General features: G+C 34.3%; 2 protein-coding genes across 4 annotated transcripts; both read left to right on the top strand.

The window, feature by feature from the left end:
• Positions 1-5,245: 5,245 nt before the first annotated feature.
• On the top strand, positions 5,246-7,753 carry LOC139691198 (X-box-binding protein 1-like). The gene is made up of 4 exons (XM_071588926.1): positions 5,246-5,661; positions 5,751-5,847; positions 5,927-6,213; positions 7,230-7,753. The coding sequence occupies exons 1-4, from the start codon at positions 5,405-5,407 to the stop codon at positions 7,303-7,305; spliced, it is 717 nt and encodes a 238-aa protein (XP_071445027.1). The 5' UTR covers positions 5,246-5,404; the 3' UTR covers positions 7,306-7,753.
• A 904-nt stretch (positions 7,754-8,657) lies between these two features.
• On the top strand, positions 8,658-21,363 carry Cndp2 (Cytosolic non-specific dipeptidase 2). 3 transcript variants are annotated; one of them, XM_071588945.1, is made up of 11 exons: positions 8,658-8,774; positions 8,882-8,953; positions 9,071-9,149; positions 9,779-9,953; positions 10,027-10,149; positions 12,929-13,084; positions 13,188-13,417; positions 15,753-15,951; positions 18,494-18,715; positions 19,873-20,127; positions 20,883-21,363. In XM_071588945.1, exons 3-11 carry the CDS (start codon positions 9,115-9,117, stop codon positions 20,925-20,927), a joined length of 1,440 nt encoding a protein of 479 aa, XP_071445046.1. In that variant the 5' UTR covers positions 8,658-8,774; positions 8,882-8,953; positions 9,071-9,114; the 3' UTR covers positions 20,928-21,363. The 3 variants fall into 3 exon arrangements, with proteins under 3 accessions (XP_071445046.1, XP_071445044.1, XP_071445045.1); XM_071588943.1 differs by having other exon boundaries at positions 8,882-9,001; XM_071588944.1 differs by lacking the exon at positions 8,658-8,774 and having other exon boundaries at positions 8,872-9,001.
• Positions 21,364-21,705: the final 342 nt, after the last annotated feature.

The raw sequence follows: 21,705 nt of genomic DNA, 5'->3' as shown, positions 1-21,705 counted from the left end.
TGACGAAACAATAAGGGAGGTTGTTTATATATTGAAGGAAAAGTAGAGAACCCACTATAGATCCTTGGGGAAAACATCTAAGATGGAGGGCTGCAGTTAGCCAATCTTAGAATTGAATGACCAATGATGAATGATGACCCTATGATTGATGACGTAGACATTTTCTAATTAAAAATCAATGGATTGTTTCATAATGACGGCGAAACTGACATAATATGAATCAACAGAAAACATTATGGCTATTAGTTGAAACCAGATCATAGAAAATTATTTTTATTTTATAAGTGATGCCACCAAAAAGAAAAATTCTGAATTTGGTTCTTAAGAAACTTAAAAAGTGGAAAAAGCAATGGCCATTCAATGATAAGTGCCAAGCTTAGATTCACTCTCCCAAATGCATAGGAATGGATGCATTGCTTCATTTTGCAAAAATTTTGAAATGAATTATTTATAACAAATTGCATTTACCTGGAAAAGTTTTTATTGCTCCTTTAATGTAGTTACCCCAAGATGGATGTCCAGGACTAAGATCTGCAGTGCTAAAGCTAATCTTGGGATTACTTTCATCTATAGTTGATACTACAGAGATATATTCTGTGGAATTGATCTGTCCTACAATGACGGTAATTATTTCCACTGCCTGAAAAGATGATAAATCCAGAGCACCTACTGCAGAATCTGATGTTTATCATTCTACTACATCTATGAATAAAATCACAAATCATACGAAACTACACTGGTAACATCATGGGATAGTAATAACTTATATTGAGATTCATAAGACTAATATGCAAGTAGAAAATGATGCCACTCAACCTAATGATGAAAATGCAACACACAATGCATGTACATACATGGGGTGGATAAGTTGAAAATGGAAAAAAAAGAAGAAAGGCAGGCATATGATAAAAGAGAATGGAAAAGTAAACTCAAGTATTTTCATGAAAAGGACTTCAAATTGATGGATGAGAGAGAGGCAAAGGGAAGTGGAAACCACATCTTCATACCCTGAAATTCAAAATCTAGGCATAGAAGTTTGGAGTGCTTTAGTAATAGGGAAAATGAGAAATTGGAATCATGCAGTCTTGAATTTATGTATTTGAGGTCATCATGGATATGGAACCCCTGTATCATTATCAGAGTAATCCCACCACAGATAAATTAATTGATCTCAAATTCACACAAGTACATAGGTACTCCCATTCCATTGATGTAAGTTAGATGTGAAAGGGGTAGATTTAGTAGGGGTAGAAGGCATATACAAGCATAAGAGTTCCATCAAATAATCAGCTACTAACTTGGTCTCTATAAAAATAGTGTGTTAAGGAGCCATCAAGGTTTGTTCATACTTAAGTATTGTAGTTGAATAAAATCAAACAAGGCTATGTTGATAGATAACACACCTGCAAAACTATTCAGGGGATTAGGAAAACATGGAAGGAACAGTTGATGAGGTTATGAATAACTATGCACCCATTTTAGTCTTATTAAAACTCACACTAATGAAATCCAATCTGTAAAACTACAATTGTCAAATTCCACTAGAAATAATGTTATCAAACAGCACACATGGGACGCCACCACTTCTTCTGATGAAGCAAATATTCCCAAGCAACTCAAAATGGTAAACTCTGATTTTGACCAGAAGAGAAGGTGAATCACATCCCCACTATGTCGGAACCTCATGGCCAAAATTCCTGTACCTCTTCTTTTGTCTCCATGGCTGTATCAAATGGCAGCATTCTTGTGCCTTCTAATAAGAATGTCAAACTTCAAATGCCATTCAACTCGCTCAAAAGATTGGTAAACTATTAGATGAACCCATTCTGGCTAGGGAAAATGAGGAAGTTTTCTCACTCAAGATGACCAGCTCACCACATGTTTATGATGACTTGAAAACCATCATCTGCATTAAAAGTCTTCAAAGGAATTTTGTTTATGGAAGTTCTCCCACGTGTAGCGATATTTCCTTTAAAGTTTTTCCATATGTATGACCCATATTATCCATGGTATTGTGACAAAAATGTGGCCACTAGTGAGATACTTTATTTTTATATTTGAATAAAACTCTCAACACTGATGCTCAAGTAGAATAATTTGCACCTACATGTATGTAAGAACTGAAAATATTGCCAAAAAGTGGATATTTCAATTGGTTTTCCTATCCTAGATCTATCCACTTCAATAACAACACATCATTTTCTTGGGTAATGAAATACTGTCTTTCAAACTTCTCCAAAGCCAAAAGATTAAGTGATAAACAACATATTTCTACTTAAAGTGTGCTTCCAGTTTTTCCCGATGAACTAATTCAATTTTTGTATTAAGAATAAAAATGACCAAGTAGCTGTTTTACTCAGTGATTGTAACCCTTATTTACTAGTAATTTTAGAATATTGGCTAATTTGCTTGTCCTTATTGTGCGTATTGTGTACAAATCTATTGCAACAAGAAACTATGTAATGTGGAGGTGTAGTGATCTTGTCTAAGGTGGTTCAGCTATGATGCTAATTAGTTTATTTGAGAATGTTTTGATGTGAAAGTGAAAATTCTGTTTCCATTATGTAGTACTACATGTGCGCCATCCATCTACCAAATCTGTGATAATAAATATATTTATTTCACTTGCCAACCTTTCTGAAAGCTCCAGTGGCATATTTTTTGTGTGGAGACTTAAAATTGACTTACCAATACACAATAGTGGTTAAACTCAGCCGTTAAAGATAACAATGTCCTATAGTTGTCCTCCTTTATTCATGAACCTAATAGAATGGCCCGCCAAACCCAGTTAATTATTGAAAACATGTTGGATAAGATGAATCTTCACTACATCAGACTCGAAGAATTAAATTTTTGAGGTAATCCGCTTAGGTATATCTGGCTATCTTGAATAATACTTTTCCTGTACATAACAATCACATTACCTACAAGTATTTTTGATAACTCATAAATTCATGATTTCATCTGAAACCTCTCCACAGTAAATTGGGCTAATGCCTTCAATACCAGAAATGTTGTGGATAAATTTAAAAAAATTGTATTATTTTTATGCTGCATATGTATATATCTATGATGCTTTTCCAGGGAAAAAATGTATTTACAAAATCTCAATAAAATTGGCCGGAATTACATTCAAATTAAGAGAAATTACTCAGTATCTAAAAAACTATATTCTCTCAGGGGTAATTTAATGATGAAGTATCAACTCTGAATACAAATGTATTTAAGTGTTGATACAGAAGTAAAATGAATTCGGTAAGGAATGACTACGATGCAAAAAGTATCCTCAACTCAAAAAATCCCAAGGAAGCACAGAAAGCAATAAATGCCAATACTTCGGACACTCTGTCTACCAAACGTTTGCTATTGGTAAATGGACACATAGCTGACTCAGCGAATTATCACTTTTACAGAGCATAAGCACCTTATATGTAGGCACCACAATAACAACAAAGACTATATTATAACAGCAACCCTACAAACAATTTTCCAAAGACCTCCCAATGAAACTGATTTGGGGATTATCCTAGCAAAGATTAGCGACCAATATTCCTAAGGCAATTAGTAAATGATCATCTTGCATATAAGTCAGCTGCTATTATCGGCGTTTAGGTAAGGTAGGGCCTGGAAATGCAACAAGTTGTTTAGCCTGAGTCTATCAAAAATGTGCCCTAACTGGTTGACTATATACTGCCAATAATAATAATTGCTCCTTTTTTCATGCACCTTTATCTGAAGATTTTTGGGCAATGAAAAATGTACAAACTTGATATAAAATTTATTTATATTTAAAAAGTCATTACAAATTTATTATTTATTCAGCAAATAAATATAATTGATATTTTTCTTGGGTGGAAATATTTTTTTTAATTTGAAAAGAAAATGCAAAACTTAAGGAGAATGAAAAGCATCGCATAATGATTTTTCCTGTAGTCCGACCTCATAAAATTTAGCAGACTAGATAACTGGAACTAGGGAGGTAAATAAGAAAACAAAATGCGGATTTTGGCAGGGTTCACCTCAATCATATACCACTAAACTACGAAATCGTAAAAAAAAGACGTTTCAGGCGTGATATGATGGAATACCATGATTAATTCAAATGAGCAATTTTCCAAAAAATAAAATTTAATACAACCGGTTTCAATGTAACTACATCAACATCAGTTGACTTGATGATGATGCAGTTACAGAGAAACCGGTTGCATTAAATTTTATTTCGTGGAAAATGGCTGTTTTTCATTAATTAAGTAACTGTAGGCTTTCAGCTGATCATTCAAAGGGGAAAATCAATTTTCTATGGAAGTGGCAAATCAACAAGACCCCTCTATTTAAAGCTTATAGGATCAAAAGCATTATCACCTACATTTCTATGCGGATTTTTAAAAATTTTATGATATTCGGCAGTTCTCGCTTGAATACAAAAGAAACATCTAAATGACATACTATTAGAATAGAAAGCCCTTCAGTGTAATCAGAATACTCTCCACACAAATGTATCACTTCTGGGGCACAAGCGGCGACGAGAGGTGTACTATTAAATTCTTTCTTGAACAAGATTGTAGCTTTATTAAGCAATTCTTCGGCAGAAGGAAATTCGGATGCCATACTGTGGAGGTATATTAAATCCAAAGATTAAGTAGCCACCTCTTTACCTTAACTTTTAAGACGAGGTACCATTTCGTTTTCAGCTTCGGATGCAAAAAGATTTAGATTAGAGAAATGTTTTTATGATCAAATTATGATTATGCACCTGTAATTCTTCTTTAAAACTAAAGTTCCAAACTACACGAAACGGACAACGAAATATTCCACATTTTTTCAAGTAAGTCTTCATAACGATGGTCAGAGAACACCCATTTGCTCAGGAAAAATGCGTTGACTTAATAAAATCTTATTTAGAATTGTGCATATTGAGGATCATCCTTGATCACGAATTAATATGAAATAGTTTACTGCTTAGATGGGAACCTAGTTATCAAAATTTCAGGTGCGGTCTTTATCATTTCAAATGCAGGTATAGAAGTATCAGTAATAGTCAAAAACGTAATTACATTCTATACTATTTAAAAATTTCAAACCGCTGACGCAACAATACCACCTGAAACGTAATCAGATAGGGAGCTCCGGCTGATGCGAACAATACGAACCGGATGACGCATATGACGCGTCGTAACGGTATCGATGCTAGAACGAATGAAATTGAGGAAAGCGCAAGCGTTTAGCAGGAATCGCTGCGCAGGCACTTCAGTTGTTGTTGAGGTGTTGGGGAGGTAGGACGTAATACACAAGGTTTGTTAAACGACCTTGAGAAATTATATTTATTCGACGTAGTTACGAAGATTTTGCTATCAAAAGACGACAAATACCAATTTCATGTTCGGTGTTTTATTGAATTAGAAAAATGGAATCTCCATCAATGGTGATTATACATGTTCCCCAGTTCGCTAGGAACATTCCAGTGAACCCATCTACGTCATCCACTCGGTTACTCGATGACGGCAGAAGGGTAGGAATTTCGACCAAACCCATCGTTACTCCGGTTGATAAGGTCTACCCAATGTGTACGTTTAACTCCAAAAATAATGCTGATGACCCTATTTCAAAAATGTACGTTACCAAAAGAAAAATGCTTACGCTGGAAGATAAAGTATTAAGGAAGTACGTGTTTGGCTGACGTGTCACTTTGAACTATTTGCTCATGTGCATTATTGAACAATGTTTAATATTTTTTGGTTTTAATCTGTTAGGAAATTGAAAAATAGAATGGCTGCCCAAACATCAAGAGACAAGAAAAAGGCTAGGATGGAGGAGCTAGAAAAGAGAGTGAGCGAATTGCAAGAAAAGGTAAAATCCGACATTAATGAAAATTCCTGAGTACTGTCTATTGTGGAATATTATGCATAACTGGGATCTATTTTTTCAGAACTCATTATTGAACCAAGCCTGCGATCGCTTAAAAGTTGAAGTTACCGCCTTGAAAGAAGAAAACTCAGAATTGAAACAGAAGTTATGCCATTGCGAGAACGTTCGGCCCATTGAACCTGCCGTGTTCATTAATGACCCTCTGCAGAAGGGACAGGGCTTAGTTCTCCTGGTGTACATGTTTCTGCTGCGTTATTTCCTGACAACCCTAGCGAATACCTGCAGCAAATCGAACAATTCGCTGCAGAAATCATGGGAGAGGCGAGAGAGAGATCCGACGGAGAAATGGTAGGTGAAATGGTTCCTAAACTAACGAGTTACCCGATGTTGTTTTTGCCATTGGCCCTTCACTTCACTATTAAATATGTTTTTCATTTTGTCGTCAGTTTCGTTACATGTCTTGGAGAAAATCGTTCGTACAGCATTTCCTCGCTCTCCCAACATTCTTATTAACGTGGATTATAATTGAATTCTCCTTATAAAGTCAGAACGTCTTTGGAGAATAGTTAAATTTTTCTAAATTTCAGAAAAAGTTCAGTCCAAGAAATTGAGGCCCATTGTTTTTGTGCATACACTGGGAGGTTTCAAGCGCAAGTAAGGTGCAAGGTTCAATGCATGGAGGCTTTTTGCCCTGCTATGGGCTCCTTTGCCTCGTCCATTAAGACATATTAATAACTTCCTCACTTCCACGTCTGGTTAGGTAAAATACGTGATAATATGTGCTCGCATAGGGTATGAAATAGTAAATGCTATTTTTTTTAAATTTTGTTAAGGTACTAAATACATGGATTAGTTTCCTTCGCACCAGCGGTATTAGTGACTACCTGGCGATCGCGCCCAGATAATACCAATTTAAAATTTAAATAAACACTGGAGGTTACATGCTTGGTGAATCCTCTGCCATACAATTTTTAAATTACCCTCAGTGACATCATACTGCTCACTTTAGTGTGTTGCTTATTGAATGTCCAAATCTAAAGACTGAATTTTTTAAAGTTAAAAGACTGCATTGGGTCTCCAAGTGATAAATGCCGTTTGATGAAACATTTTTCAGTATATTAGCGTGACATCGTATTGTACGTTACCTTCGTTAAAAATTATCCTTTCCATTTTAAAAGTTAAAAAATATAAGTAAACACGATGATTTGTTTTATTATTGTCATCATCTGAAACCAACTTAAGTGTATAGGTTTTTGCTGTGATTCCCAAAACAATTTAGAAGTTTAAGTGGCTATATGTTAGGTGTTTGTGTTAATTTCGAAGATTTACTTGAATAATAATTTGGAGCTTTTTAATACTTATAGGATACCATCACAGTGTATGGCTCAGATGAAGTGGTGGGGACGGCAACAAAGGTCCTGGAATCCAGTGAATGGGTGAACGAATTGCCATTTATATGTCCTTCTGCAAGACCAGAAGAGGATGGCAAAAATATTAGCCAAAGTGTAGATGGCATGATAATTGATCCTCCCTCTTCAGTTCACGACAATGAATTAGAAGCTGAGACAAACGAGGCTGTTAATGCAATTCCTGGTGTTTCAGAAGAATGTGACGTAGAAGGAAAAGCCAGAGAATTCGATATTTCTCATTCATTTGATACAAATAATGATCTAAATGATTTAGACATTTCTTCAATATCAGATAATGGATATGAATCTCTTGATTCACCCCTAAGTGAACTTTCAAGTGTTGACCAAGGTACATGGGAGGAAAGCTTTTCTGTTCTTTTTCCTAGCTTATTGTGAAGTGGTGTCATAGTTTTTATTTTTATGTAAATTGTTTTAAATTTATACTGAATAAACAAAATTTTGTATTTATTTTCCTGCGAGCATGATTTTCATTGGTATCAGATGTAAGTTTCGCAATCAATTTTGTATCATCAACAAGACGTAGTGTTTAAAACCAAATGGATTTTGGATTAAATCTTAGCTTCGAAAATAATCTCATTTACGAACCTAGCTTGTGCCCGAAAAATCGGTAATAGTAACGGAGAAATTAAACTTAAATCATGCGACATCATCCACTCAACTTCACAAGTTATCTGAATGAATGCATTTTGTTAGTGTAGACTCCATTATTTCCGAATTTTCCTGGTCCAGAGCAAGGATTTTGGCCTCATTGACATTGCAATTATATTCTGTTACTCCTGATTTGTTCCCGGGAATGACTGAAATTGCTTTAATATGTAATCGTGCAGTGGAAATTTTTATAAGAGAGTCTAGGTGTGTGCTATGCAAAAGGAACTGATATTCTAATATCATGTGTGTGTATTACGTGCTTATGAGGAGTTTTTGTGCCATCCTAACAATAACTACTAGTTCACAGCCAGCTTAGCGGGAAGTACAAGGGAATATTTGTGTAGTGCCTCAATAAAAATTGTGCGAATATCGAATGCAACATTTGCACGAACTTATCAATTACGAATTACTAGTATAATTCAGTTTGTGCCAAATGAAGTTAGCTAGACTCAAATGATGCAATGGCTAAATGCTGATTTGTTACGTCGATATTAATGATGCAAATTTGAGGATGCTGAGCCTTAGCCATACATGCTGCGGTTCATTTTAGTCAAAAAATTTTTTAACTATGTAATGATTGTTTCGTATGCTGCAGAACGATTCTTTACAGTACGCAATAGGTTATTTTGAACCCTCCAAAACTCTGATAGTATCATGGAGTTTGATATTATTTGTGTGTGGATCGCCATCCAAACGCCGCCATAGAATGGTATTTAATGAAGTCGCTAAAATTTTAGAGAAACCGAAATTAGAGTTCTGGGAGAAGTTTATTATTGTATATGACCCAGAGAATGGCATGTTGTTCGAAACAGCTTCTTGAGGCAAATAAAGGTAAAATGAAAATAGCTTCCGAGTTATTTTTTGAAATATTTCTATTTTAACTCTGTTTTGTTGGTAACGTGTGCTGTACACGTCAATTCTTCTCGTTCTCTTCGCAGCCGGCTGGGGCTTAATGGGGTAATGTATCACGAGGAAGCTGTTGAGATAAATTCAGGTTGACTTTGGCTGCCGTAAGTGTGATATATACTGAGGGTTGCTATCATCGCAGCCATATCTTGGTAAGCCACTCGTGACTGTTTCTCGTTCACCAACTGATAATAAGTTACGAGAGAAACTATTTATTACAGGTTCTCCTAAAAGTTGCGAATATTCGAACAACGCACGAGAAATAATGGCAATTCCTCAGCCCCTGCAAACTATTTTCAGGTGTGATATGGTTCTAATACTAGTAATATTTAATGCTTAGAGAATTAAATTTTATCAAAAAAGTGACAGATTAATTAAATCCCATTCATGGTCACATGAATTCCTGAGTCACTTGGTGCACGGGATAATTTATTTGATTTTATCTTGAAAGTAACGAATTGATTAAATCCCACTCATGATCACATGAATTCTGAGTCACTTAATTCACGGAATGGTGATAGAAGTCGTTTCTTAGTTAATGAAAAATAATTCTTTCATTAATAAGTCATAAATGGTTATTGCAAAATGTTCAATTGAAAATGAAGATAATATTTAGAAAAACAGTATCCAAATCAAAGCTCTCCAATTTTATTATTAAGGTTACTGCTGTTTTTCATATGCCGTACGGACACCAATTTTAAATATTTCGTGCAATCTTTTGCACTTCGATGGTGCGTGAAAATACATCTTGCCGAAAAGCCTCCTTGAACTAACTTAATTATTCACTTATTTTATGAAGAAAATACTGTCAACTATGTAGCTTTCTGTTCTTCTAGTTGTAATCTTTGGTATAAAATGGGATGATATTGTAACATAAAATGTTATTTATATTGGTGCTAGTGTTTCCATATTCATCACTTGTGTTGCAGTTACATTGATGGCCACAAAGATGCTTTCATTAAAAATTTGCGTGAAGCGGTGGCGATCCCGTCCGTATCTGCTTCGCCCGAAAATCGTAAAGATATTTTGAGAATGGCACAATGGACTGCCAAGAAATTGGAAGAATTGGGAGCTGAAATAGAAATGTGTGATGTCAATGATCCGGTTAGCATCAACGAAAATATTTTTATAGAGAAAAACCTTGTAGAAATATGTTCTAAAATTTATTTTCATTTAGAAAAATCCTCCAAAAGATGAGAAGAGTAGACTGCCTCCTGTGATTCTTGGTGTTCTGGGAAAGGATCCTTCCAAAAAAACAATTTGTGTTTATGGACATCTAGATGTCCAGCCTGCTCGTAAAGTGAGTATAATCAGTTCTCTTTCCTTAAATTAGTTAAGGTATATAACTACCTTACTGATAAGTAATTATTAACTCCAGGAAGTCGAATAATGCATTCAACATTTCTTTTGTTCCTCAAGGCAAGTCGATCGATGATAATTAATAAACCGTTTGCTGTGCAAAAAATTCAGTCATTAGGAAATGTGTGTAATTTTGAAAATGAAATAATAGAGACTTAACTCATACATTATGATTTCTGGGGAGTACAGGGTTGCCCTGAAGATTTCATTGTAGGGGCATCTATAGCTTGCTTGGACAGCTGGAGGTATCATGGGTTATCCCATGATTTCTCATGTGGGTTTGAATTTCTGCTCCTAGAAAGTGTCAAATAAGTCTATGCTTGAAGTTTTAAGGGGATTTTTTTAAAGGATAAATTAACATAATAACTTCATTCAAAGAATTAATATCCATGGTCATTTTTGCACACAAATATTTTTGACAGAATATTAGATAATTACATTTGATAAAAAATATGTGAAACAGTATACATTAACTCATGCAAAGGCATGAAACATGTTAATTCAAAAGAAGAGATATAATTTCCCTCACTCATCATGAAATATAATTCATAAACATTTTATTAGTGACTTAATAAGTTTAAATTAGTAAAAGCTTAGAACATATTTAAATAAATCATTGTTATTTACAAATACACCCTAAAAGTAACTGTGAAATAAGAAACTTAACCAACAAGTACCAATATAGTGTATGTTTGACCTTTTCCATCGCAAGGATCGTAATAAATTGCGAATGCCCAATGCATGAATAATATGCTATTTTGAAGTACATCATCATTAATGAAATCTTGAGTGTGAAATTTACCTCCTTCGAAATTGTAATAATTATATAATCTTTATGCCATTGGGTTAAAGAGGCATTGGAGGACACAGTGCCAATGTGTATGAAAGGAAGGGGTGTTTCCTTTCTATGCATCATGGAGGAGTTCCACCTAGTTACGTCATCCACCGTTGCGTTAAACACTGTACTGGTGCATTAAATTAACACTTTAGCGGTACTTGAATATGCATTCTCTAGAGGGATAATATTCAATTGCCTTTTGAATTTCTCAATGCCAGAAATACCTTTCAGTTTTGGAGGAAGATAATTATGAATAAGAGCACAAGTAAAATGTGGGCTATTTTTGGTGATGCTCTAAGTTAGCCTCTAGATATGTAGTAAATACAGGAGCTATTTGTTCTAAAATAATTAATTATGATTAACTATCATTATTTTCTGTAGTGAGTGTATCTAATTAATTACAGATATGATTGTTACCCTCATAGACAAAAGCATTGCTACATTTTTTTTACTAATATCCATAATCTAATTGTAAAATATGAGACATTAAAAATTTAAAAAAACCATGAACACAGTTATTACTCCAGAGGTCATTCTGATAGGTGGTATTAAAGCTCACTCAAAACTAAGCCCAACAGCATGTGAAATTCACACATCAGGGTAAGGAGGTCAGATCCTTACCTGTGCCACCTATGATTTCCCAGGAAGATCTGGTGCCGAAAAAATTACATAGCTCGGGTGCAGCTGAGAGTCCCCGGAGGCATGACTGGGAATCAAACCTTCGGGTCAGTAGCCCAATGCTCTACCCCTGGACTACCATGTCTCATATGAAAGGCATTATGCTTGCAAAATATGAAAATGATTGGAGTGAAACAAGCAAACCTAGTTTTGAAGAGCAGGTTCAACTTATTTGTATTTAGTATTTAGTAAGCAATATCTATGATAAGGCGACATTCTTTTGACCTTATGTTGGGGATAGTAGGAGTAGAATGTTTGTCTACTGTTCAAGGTTCATAAGCAAGTCAGAGCCTTTGGACGACATCATATGAGAGCCGAGAATTTTGATTTTCTGGGTACCAGGAATTTGTGAGCAGTAAAATAGCACAGGAAAAGGAACTGGGACACTTTCCCATGTGTGAATTTCATATGCATTTTGATTAGTTCAAGGCGATCTCTAACCTCACGTATCCAAAACCAAACTTTCAAAGCAACAAATTGACTCAAAAAGAGATGTCTTGAGTATAATTGAAAGCCAGTTACGAAATACTAGGGATGATTGAGAATTTTTTTATTTCAATTCATCTGATTGTACAAATAACTTTTGTAGAAAATTTATAATATGTAGTGTAGAATGTAGCTATTGATGAGGGATAATCATTCAATTTTCAGAATGTAGTAGATGTTTAAAAAAAACAACTTAAATGAACAAAATCCTATTGGGCTCTCCATGAAAGTTAATTGGTAGATGATGGGCCTTCATGTTTGCTCATATGGATGTAATAATGCCCATGCCATCCAGATGTTCTCTGGAGTCTCCCTTGTCCATCTTGAAGTGGTAACTCAGAAGACTGTTTTCAGTTGTGGAAACCGAAAAACAACAGGGCATGGGGAATAATAGGAATGTAGCAAGACCTGTGTGCTGATTTTTTTAGTCACTTTCTACGTATGGTTTTGTTATAGGTTCTTTGCTAATCAGAATGCAACATCACTTGTAGGTTATTGAAAATAGGGCTGAAACATATCCCTAAATACACACAAAAAAACAAATTCACTTGCTCAGCAGCATTCAAGATGAGCATCTCAAGCTGCTCTCTCCCAGAGTTAACACGCTTAACAAATTTCTTGCATAATTACAGGGAGTAAATGATTAGTCTCATAATTATGTGACATTGACACTACTGATTGATTAATGTCAATAAGTAATCCTTGATAATTGTTTTAGGATGATGGATGGGATACAGATCCTTTTGTTTTGACTGAAAAGGAAGGACGATTGTATGGAAGGGGTTCTACTGATGATAAAGGGCCTGTACTTGGATGGATCCATGCCATTGAAGCTTACAAAAATACAAAACAGGAAATTCCAGTTAATTTGAAGGTTAGCCTATTTTTTTCATTTTCCTAAGGTTTTCAACCTATTATGTTATCTCATTGCAAATTCTGTTTAAATTTGAGAATTGATTAAATCTTGAAATTTTCAGCTTGTCTTTGAAGGAATGGAAGAATGTGGAAGTGAAGGACTAGATGAACTCCTTCATGCTAGGAAAGAGACTTTTTTCAAAGATGTTGACTATGTTTGTATATCTGATAATTACTGGCTTGGAAAGGATAAACCTTGCCTCACTTATGGATTGAGAGGGGTTTGCTACTTCTTCATTGATATTGAATGTGCATGCATGGATCTACACAGTGGTGTATTTGGTGGAAATGTGTAAGTAAATAATTGTCTGATACCCTTTTACCAGTGTTGGGTAGTATGTAGGGCACAATCAACCTTTTCTATAGGTAAAACTGGTTAAATACTACTGCATATATCTTTACTAAAAAGGTAAAGCCTTTAGGTAATTATATTAATTGTTTCATACAACGTAGGTCATTCCATCCTTCTTGGTTGAAATTAAAACCACAGTTGTTCAGGTTAGGTCCTGGGCATCTATCTTTGTATAATTTGAGAGAAATGTTTTCAAATTTGTGGGAGTTCACTTAAAAGCTTACCAAATTAAGCAGTTATTGATTCTTATTTAAGATGGAATGGGTTAATGAAATTAGATACTACTTAGGTGGCTTAATTAATTAATTGGCATATTTAAAAATTAAAACAAACTACAAAAGTGAAACATTCGAGGTTACTTTCAATCCTAAGCTATTTCAATGCTTTTTTTAAGTTATGTGGGTAGTTATGGCGCCATTAATTCATTATAGTTAATGGTTAAGAAAAAAGCAAAGGCATTTCCTTGTAGAATAAATTCTCAGGATGGATTGTCAGTTGAACTATTAAATCTGGAAAATTCTGAATGCTAAGCTGAATAAATCTTTTGAAACCTCTTATTGCTTTGTGTAAAAGATAACTGATGGTGGAAAACTGCATGTATACAATTCAAAACATTGTGTTTATATGCTGTGCTAGAGCTGTACAAAAAATGATTACGAGGTGCTACACAATGATTAAAATTTAGGGGTCATATTCTGTAACTCATATCACGAGTGATGAGCCGAAGTCAGTGATACATACTCAGCCATTATCTCTGTGCCAATTCTGTATCCCCAATAGATGATGGTCTTCACCCTAAACAGTCTGGTTCGATATCACCTCGGGAGATGATATTATTACTTCTCCTTATGGTTCTGCTGCACTCATTGTCTGGAACAATGCTTAACATTTATTGATGTTTTTATTTATTACATATGTAAAATTTGACATTATGGCTGTAAATTTTCATCTCTTGAAAGTATCTTGGCTTTATCATTTGCATGAAAGATTCTGGCTAAGGTTGGGGAGGAGAATTCTTTTCAGCATGATAAATTGCTTTGAATTGCAACAGGCTAGCTTTGTTGATTTATCCAGAGGAAATAAAGAAATGCCAAAATATTAATGAGTCAGTACATTGAAAAATATCAGCTGTAGGTCAGACACCTTACAACCAGCAATTGTTTCATTGCTTACCTCTGTTGTAATTATATTGAGTAATTGATTTTGTGGCAATATTTAATTTGTTCAACTCATATTTGAGAGGCATTGAAACTTAAAGCAGTCTAATCGATATTCATTAATTAGTGTTTAAATTTTATATTAGCTAAGTGTCATTTTCTTCAATGTGGAGATAACCTTTCCTTCACATAAAAAAGGCAACAACAATATTTGTGCATATATGTACACAAATACATATAATGGGTGGAAGAAAATGAAGAGGAATGTTTGAAATATATTTCATATTAAAGTTACAAATAACATGTTTGATTTCTCTAAAATGTAAGCAGGCATTGTCATAAATGCTCTGGTTCATTTTTCCAATAAAAAAATACTTAGTGTTTCTCTTTATGAATGTACTACTCATAGATTATCTGCCCACATCAAGGTTTATGAGAGATACAAATAAAATTTATCGTTATTATTTGTATATCCTGCTGTTAACCAATGGCCTGGAGTAAATTTATTTTCTCCATTTTACAAATTATCATGACAAATTGTGCCCCTGTAACCATACTATACCTTCTCTTTCCTATTTGTGTGTCTGTTAATGTTTGTGATTATTCAAGTTGATTTTTTTGTTATGAGATTAGCTATTTTTATTCTTGGCATTATTTATAGTAAAATACTAGAACTACGACTTTGTAAAGTAAACTCATTTTATCTATTGCTATTGAATTTTTTGCACACATTGAATATTTAAGTCATGACTAATATTGTTATACAATGTGTAACAGTACTGTTAATCCATATTTTCCAATGCCAAATGCGAACAACCTAATCCAGAGTGAAACTGAATTTGTTAGACATTTTCAAGGTCCCAACTTAAGTGACCCATGATGAAAGTTTTGAAGTATCTTTTAGATGAAGAAGTTAGAAATAATGCACTTTGAAATCTTAGCTGATGTTTAGAGAGAGCACAGCAGTGTCTGGTCAATATCTTCCCATTTCAATATTTGTTGCCGATTTTTTTAATTGAGATACTTTTATTTCTAGTTTTTATGTCTCTTTGGAAAGGTACATATTGGATATTAATCTATATTTCCCTGTATTTTAAATAAACTATTAATGCTTATAGGAGTGAAGGATTAGGTGATCTCATTTACCTCATGAACACCCTTGTTGATAAAGATGGAAAAATTTTGGTGCCTGGAATTCTTGATGATATTGAACCTGTTACCCCTGCTGAGGATGCAATGTATCGTAACATTGACTTTGATGTGGATGTTTACAGAGCAGATATTGGTGCTCAAAAACTCTTGCATGATGAGAAGAAGGTAAGTTTTTTAAATGCTGTTCATTGTTGTTCAGTTTTTGTCAATGTCAATCTACCATAAATGGTAGAAACCAATAATAATAATCTCTTATCTATAAATACCATTCTCAGATAATTTCGAGGAAATGACAAGCCTTTAAGTTGCCATGAATACAAGCACAGGGTAGCTTAGTATGTAAAGGATTCGGCGATCAATGAACAGAGGCTAGGTTCAAATCACTGTAACTTTGAGCACCTGCAGCTTAACTGGAGCTATATTTTTGCACAAATTTGATCCTTCCGGGAATCTGCTGTCAGCACAGAGAAAATACTGTCTTTTTGTGATAATTTCATGTGCTTTAGGTTCTAGCATGAGGAGAGCCATACCCACACTTATCCAACCAAGTTTCAGGTTGATTACTGTTGTGGGCAATAATGAGGTGAATTGAATAACAAGATCGTGAGAAAACATATCGTGCAATGCCGTATAAAAAATTAAATCGGTTTTTACATTTTTATTTATGCTTATGCTGATTGCATTCGGTTCACTTGAGATATGAAGCCTATCATAAGAAATTATAGTCTGCGCCGTTATTTTGAAGGCAAAATTGTGAAAGAGAAATTTTAAGGCGTACATTGATATCATTGGAAGGGATAATGGAACAAAGTATATACAATTGAGCTTTGATAACTCTGACCTGTGCAAGATTAATTTTTGAAATAAATCAGAACTGGAATGATTGAGCTATTCTTTAGATTTTATATCTTCAATTGGTCCTGTACCTTGAAGCTGAGAAGTCTATTTTTCTTGAAGTTGAAAAGTGTGTATTCATTTTCCTTATTGAGTAAGAAGTAGTTTTCCGTGAAAATGGATTTCCATTAGGGTTTACCCATTTCTTAAATGTGAGCTACTTGACAATCTTTTACAGAAGAATTACTATAAGATCTCCTGTTAAATGTTAGGCTCCCCTTCAAAATTATCATCTCAGTTGTTTTTTTAATTTCTTCATGATTTATGCCTCATAGGAAGGTATGGAATTCTCTTTCACACAAAAGAATTGCTTTAATGTGCATCTAAATGAAGCATGGTAAAATCATTCTCCTTGACTGGGATCCATGGGACAAACAAGCACATTTAGCAAATGACTGTTAAAAGTTACTGTTGTGGAATCTCCCGCTGCTTCTTGGGATTTGCCTTGATTTCTTTCATATTCCATCATCGAGCAGGATAATGAGGAGTACTTCATATCATCACATGTTAAACTTACTGAAAGTGATCATTAAAAATGTCCAGTTATTCCTTAATTCTGTGGGTGTTTAGAACTTCAGGCTAGTTTTGTCATGAAAATTGCCATCAGAGCATGTTATATCAAATTTATTAAAGCTGCAGGAAGTTATTTCCTTCGGTTTAATGGAGGGAAACATAAATTGGTATGAAATAAAGATCAGATAATGCTAAAGAGAGATGATGCAGGATATTGCCCAGATTCTGTGACATAGACACTAAACACAAAGACTACTGTGAAATTTAAAATGATTGATGCATTGACTTTGAATGAGTGTTTTTAGTCACATAATGTCATAGAGAAAAATATCACACAGCTTCTAAAAGCTTGCTTCAGTGGCTTTTGAATAGAGAATACCATGCAATTGAAGTGAAAAATAAGGCAAAATGCAGGTTAGGTCCACTATTGGCTTCCATACATGAAAAACAATTATGTTCTTGCTGATGAAAAAAGCATGTTAAATGAAGGAAGCGATAAGCATACTCTCAGTCCTTGAATTATGAATAAATATGGATTCATTCACACAATATCGGTGTCACAACCCTCCAATTAATAAATTTTAACATGAAAATCGCATAAAAGCACATTTTTTGGAGTTTTATGAACCTTCCATGTTGCACAAAAAACAATACCTTCCATTGAAGCTAGAAGAATAGAAATATTTGACTGCATCTGATGGAGTGCTGATTCATGATGCCCTTGAGCTTTCCTTTAGTCACGGTCAAATGAAACATGTAATCTCATAACAGTTTAGAGGGTCTTTTTGTGCAGTGTTAACCACGATTTAAAAAGCCAGAATTACATTTTATGGTAACCCTTGGTGTGTGTGCTCCTTACTATTTTGTTTTCAAAATAGTTCTCTATACCTGGGAGTATATCAGCCCAGAATGTTTAGTTTGATCAGAGGGTGCTAGTTTCAAATTTGGGTCTTAAAACAGATCAGATCCAAACAGACCTTACACAATGTCTACCAAAAAATAAAAAGTCAGAAAACCACATAGAGCTCAGGAAAAGGAACCAGCACCCCAACCATTATGTGTGGAATTCACATTTATTAGTGCTTGGTATTATTTCACAGAACTGTACTCTAATATCAAACTGAATCACTGATAAAAGGTTTTGTGTTGTTTGTGTCTCTTCCAGCAGCTCAAATGACAAATGGTAATTTTTTAATTTTTAATGTATTCCTATAACTACTCAGCATGGATTTATTCTTTGGAATACTTTTCAAACACAGTTTTAAATTCCCCTTTGGTTATTTTTCTTTCTGAATGACAGGTAGATCTGCTGATGCATCGTTGGAGATTTCCTTCACTTTCTCTGCATGGTATTGAAGGTGCATTTTCTGAAACAGGTTGCAAAACTATTATTCCTCGGCATGTGATTGGGAAATTTTCAATTCGCATTGTCCCTAATATGGTTCCTGAAAAAGTTGAAGCTCTTGTATTGAAGCATTTGAAAGAGCAATGGATAAAACGAGGGAGTCACAACAAAATGAAGGTAAAAATTTCATATTCAGGTGTGAAGTGGTGGAACTGTTCCAAAATAACAGAGACGAAGACTGTTACAACTTTCCACTTAACAAAGATTTATTCCAGGCTAGTTTTGATTTACTATACCATTTTCAAGTGAAGCTCTGGTTGCGATTGGATGTTCTTTTCCTCTTATCTGAATTCCTTATGGCATCCATCGTCCTGTCTCCTCAAGGTGTAGAAGGGAAGAGGATGGTGTCCTGTGGTGTCGGCTCAGGTCTGTTGGCTGATCGGTCTCTTGTTGGGGATCATCTGGATGCCAAGATACGATTTACTCTGTGGTTGTAGTTGGTGGTCTCTTGAAAATGATGTAGGGCATCGAAACTAGTCAAGACTACATCATTATTTAGTGGAAAATTGTAATAGTCCTCGTCTCTGTTATTATGAAATGAAGGTAATTAATAGAAGTAGTACTATGGCACTTTCTGTGCTCTTATGGTATAGCTAAATAAATATTTTTCATATAAATGCTTTCATTTCTTTTATGTGTGTTCACTGGTGGAAAAATGTTCTTACAAAAATCATTGCCATTGCTTAAATTAATGTGGAGAGCATATCCACCTGACTTCTTGATTGCTCAAAACAAATTGGAGTTATTCCGTAATATTTAAACTCCATATTAATCAAATTAAATTGGTGCATCACCTTAAACCCAAAGATATAATTCTAATATTTAGCTTATAAAGTATGTATCATTTCCAAGCACTAGTGCTCAGACTTGCAACCAACATTTTACAAACCATGGTTGAATATTTTATTTACTAAGCCTTCATTCTCCTGTCCATCTCTGTGAAATGCTGGAATCTTTCTTTGCGAAATTAGGGTAGGTATGTTTACTGTGGTCATCATTCCAGAACCATCTTTTGATTGACTGGCGTATCCTCAAGTTTTCTCTGCTTATGCTTCTGGGGTAACTAATAGAAAATAAAAAAGATGATGGTACTAATAAAATAAATCACTAAAATAAATAAATAGGAACATTGGAAAAGCAGATGTAGTGCAGTTGAAATCAACAGTGAAATTTGTGTAGCCATGCTAAAAAGTTACAAAATTAATGCAATTTAAAAAAAATTGTCTTTTGAGGTGCTGAATGAGTGAAAAATCTTTTCTTTTGTTAAATGTCAGGCCTCCATGAGTCATGGTGGTCGTTGGTGGAAATCAGATCCAACTGGACCAAATTTTGAGGCTGGGCGGGCTGCCACACTTCATGTATATGGAGTTGAACCAGATATGACAAGGGAAGGTGGCTCAATTCCTGTGACCCTAACTTTTGAAGAAGTAACTGGAGGACGGGGTGTCCTATTGCTGCCAATGGGCTCTGCAGATGATGGAGCTCATGCCCAAAATGAGAAAATAAATGTTAAAAATTACATTGAAGGGGTAGGCACATCTAAACCATTATTTCTGATTTTTATAATTAGTGCCTGTGAATATTTTTAACTGTTATTTTTATGGAGTGAGGTGTTCAAATGCATATCTTTGATGATAATCCATTGATAATTCATCTACCTGAAAGGGATGCCTGATATATAACTTTTTAACCTATATCGCGGATCTGACCCTCTGATCTTATACAGATCTTAAACCACAAAGAAAGAATCAGACTTTGCGTTTGCACAGGAGAGAATGTATTACTGTCCTCTAGTTTTGCTACAGTGTAGCGAAATTACACTGTACTAGTGATGCTATGTTTGTTGTGTGTGTGTGTATATGTACGATGTATGTATGTATGTATATATATATATATATATATATATATATATATATATATATATATATATATATATATATATATATATATATACCATAAACACAGTAACCAATTGGAAAGTCGGTTTGGTAGGTGATGGTAGATTTCAACCAGTACTAAGGCGTGTGAAATTTACTTATGAGGGTAGGGGGGCCAGTTCTTTTTGCTGTGCCGGTTATGGTTTCCCAGGAAGATCTGGTAACTGTTACATCGAAACCCTGTCATACAATAAATATGGTGGAAAACGACTACTATGTATTCCTTATTAATTTTTAATATTCAATGAATGTATAACCAGTATAAAAGAAAAGTGAAATACAGTAGTCACTCACAATTGCCTATGTACTTTACATGAATCCTAATTCTTTTTTGTTTACATTTCCAGACGAAGCTCCTGGGAGCTTACTTATATGAAATTGCTCAAAAGTAATGGCGTTGGAAGTATGTTTTGCATATCTACAGCTGAAAAAAACAACAAGAATCATCAACTATATGCCTTGAATATTATAAACTATATTCCTTATCCTTCTGTGATGGGTAAATTGTTAAAAACTTATTTTTCATTGTTAATTAAATTCATGCTGTGGTAACATGAGTGAAGGTATTTTGTAGTTTCCCTTCTTAATATGTTGTGGTAAAGTATAATGCAACTCCAGTATTTTTTACCTTTACTTATTCCTTCATAAACTAACTGAAGTATAGATACTGTTTGGGATTTGATTGGTGATATATGTATATAAAATAAAGTCTTAAATGTTTATGAATATGAAACAGTATTGGCTTTAGTAATATCAAGCATCTCATTAGGATGTGGGCATATTTTTTGTATACTTTGTAATACAAAATAAATCATTTTTTATTTCAAACTAATGATGTTAACTGTCAATTTTATAGCTGTCCCCACCTCCCTGTTTAGTGCCTTGATATTTTAACCTTGGAATGTGAGTGCATTTGCTTCCCAGTGATTCTTAAATATTATTTATTTTTAATTTGGGGTAAATAATAAATCTCAATGTTGGGGGAACTCCCATATTGTAAATGTTCTGTGAAGGATGATCAAAGGCATTCATTGTGCTCGGAATTAGCTGCAGAAAGTATTTCTTAAATGTCAAGAAATTTAACGGACAAGGTGTGTATGCACATAAATTTCATAAACAACTAATATTGTGGAAATGTAAAGTCATCTGATGCAGATACTTGAACTGCGA

The sequence above is a fragment of the Hetaerina americana genome, unplaced genomic scaffold, assembly GCF_022747635.1.
Source record: "Hetaerina americana unplaced genomic scaffold, ioHetAmer1.1.p SCAF_30, whole genome shotgun sequence".
Lineage (NCBI taxonomy): Eukaryota > Metazoa > Arthropoda > Insecta > Odonata > Calopterygidae > Hetaerina > Hetaerina americana.
The sequence above is the reverse complement of the archived record's forward strand: the minus strand, read 5'-3'. Positions and strand labels throughout refer to the sequence as shown.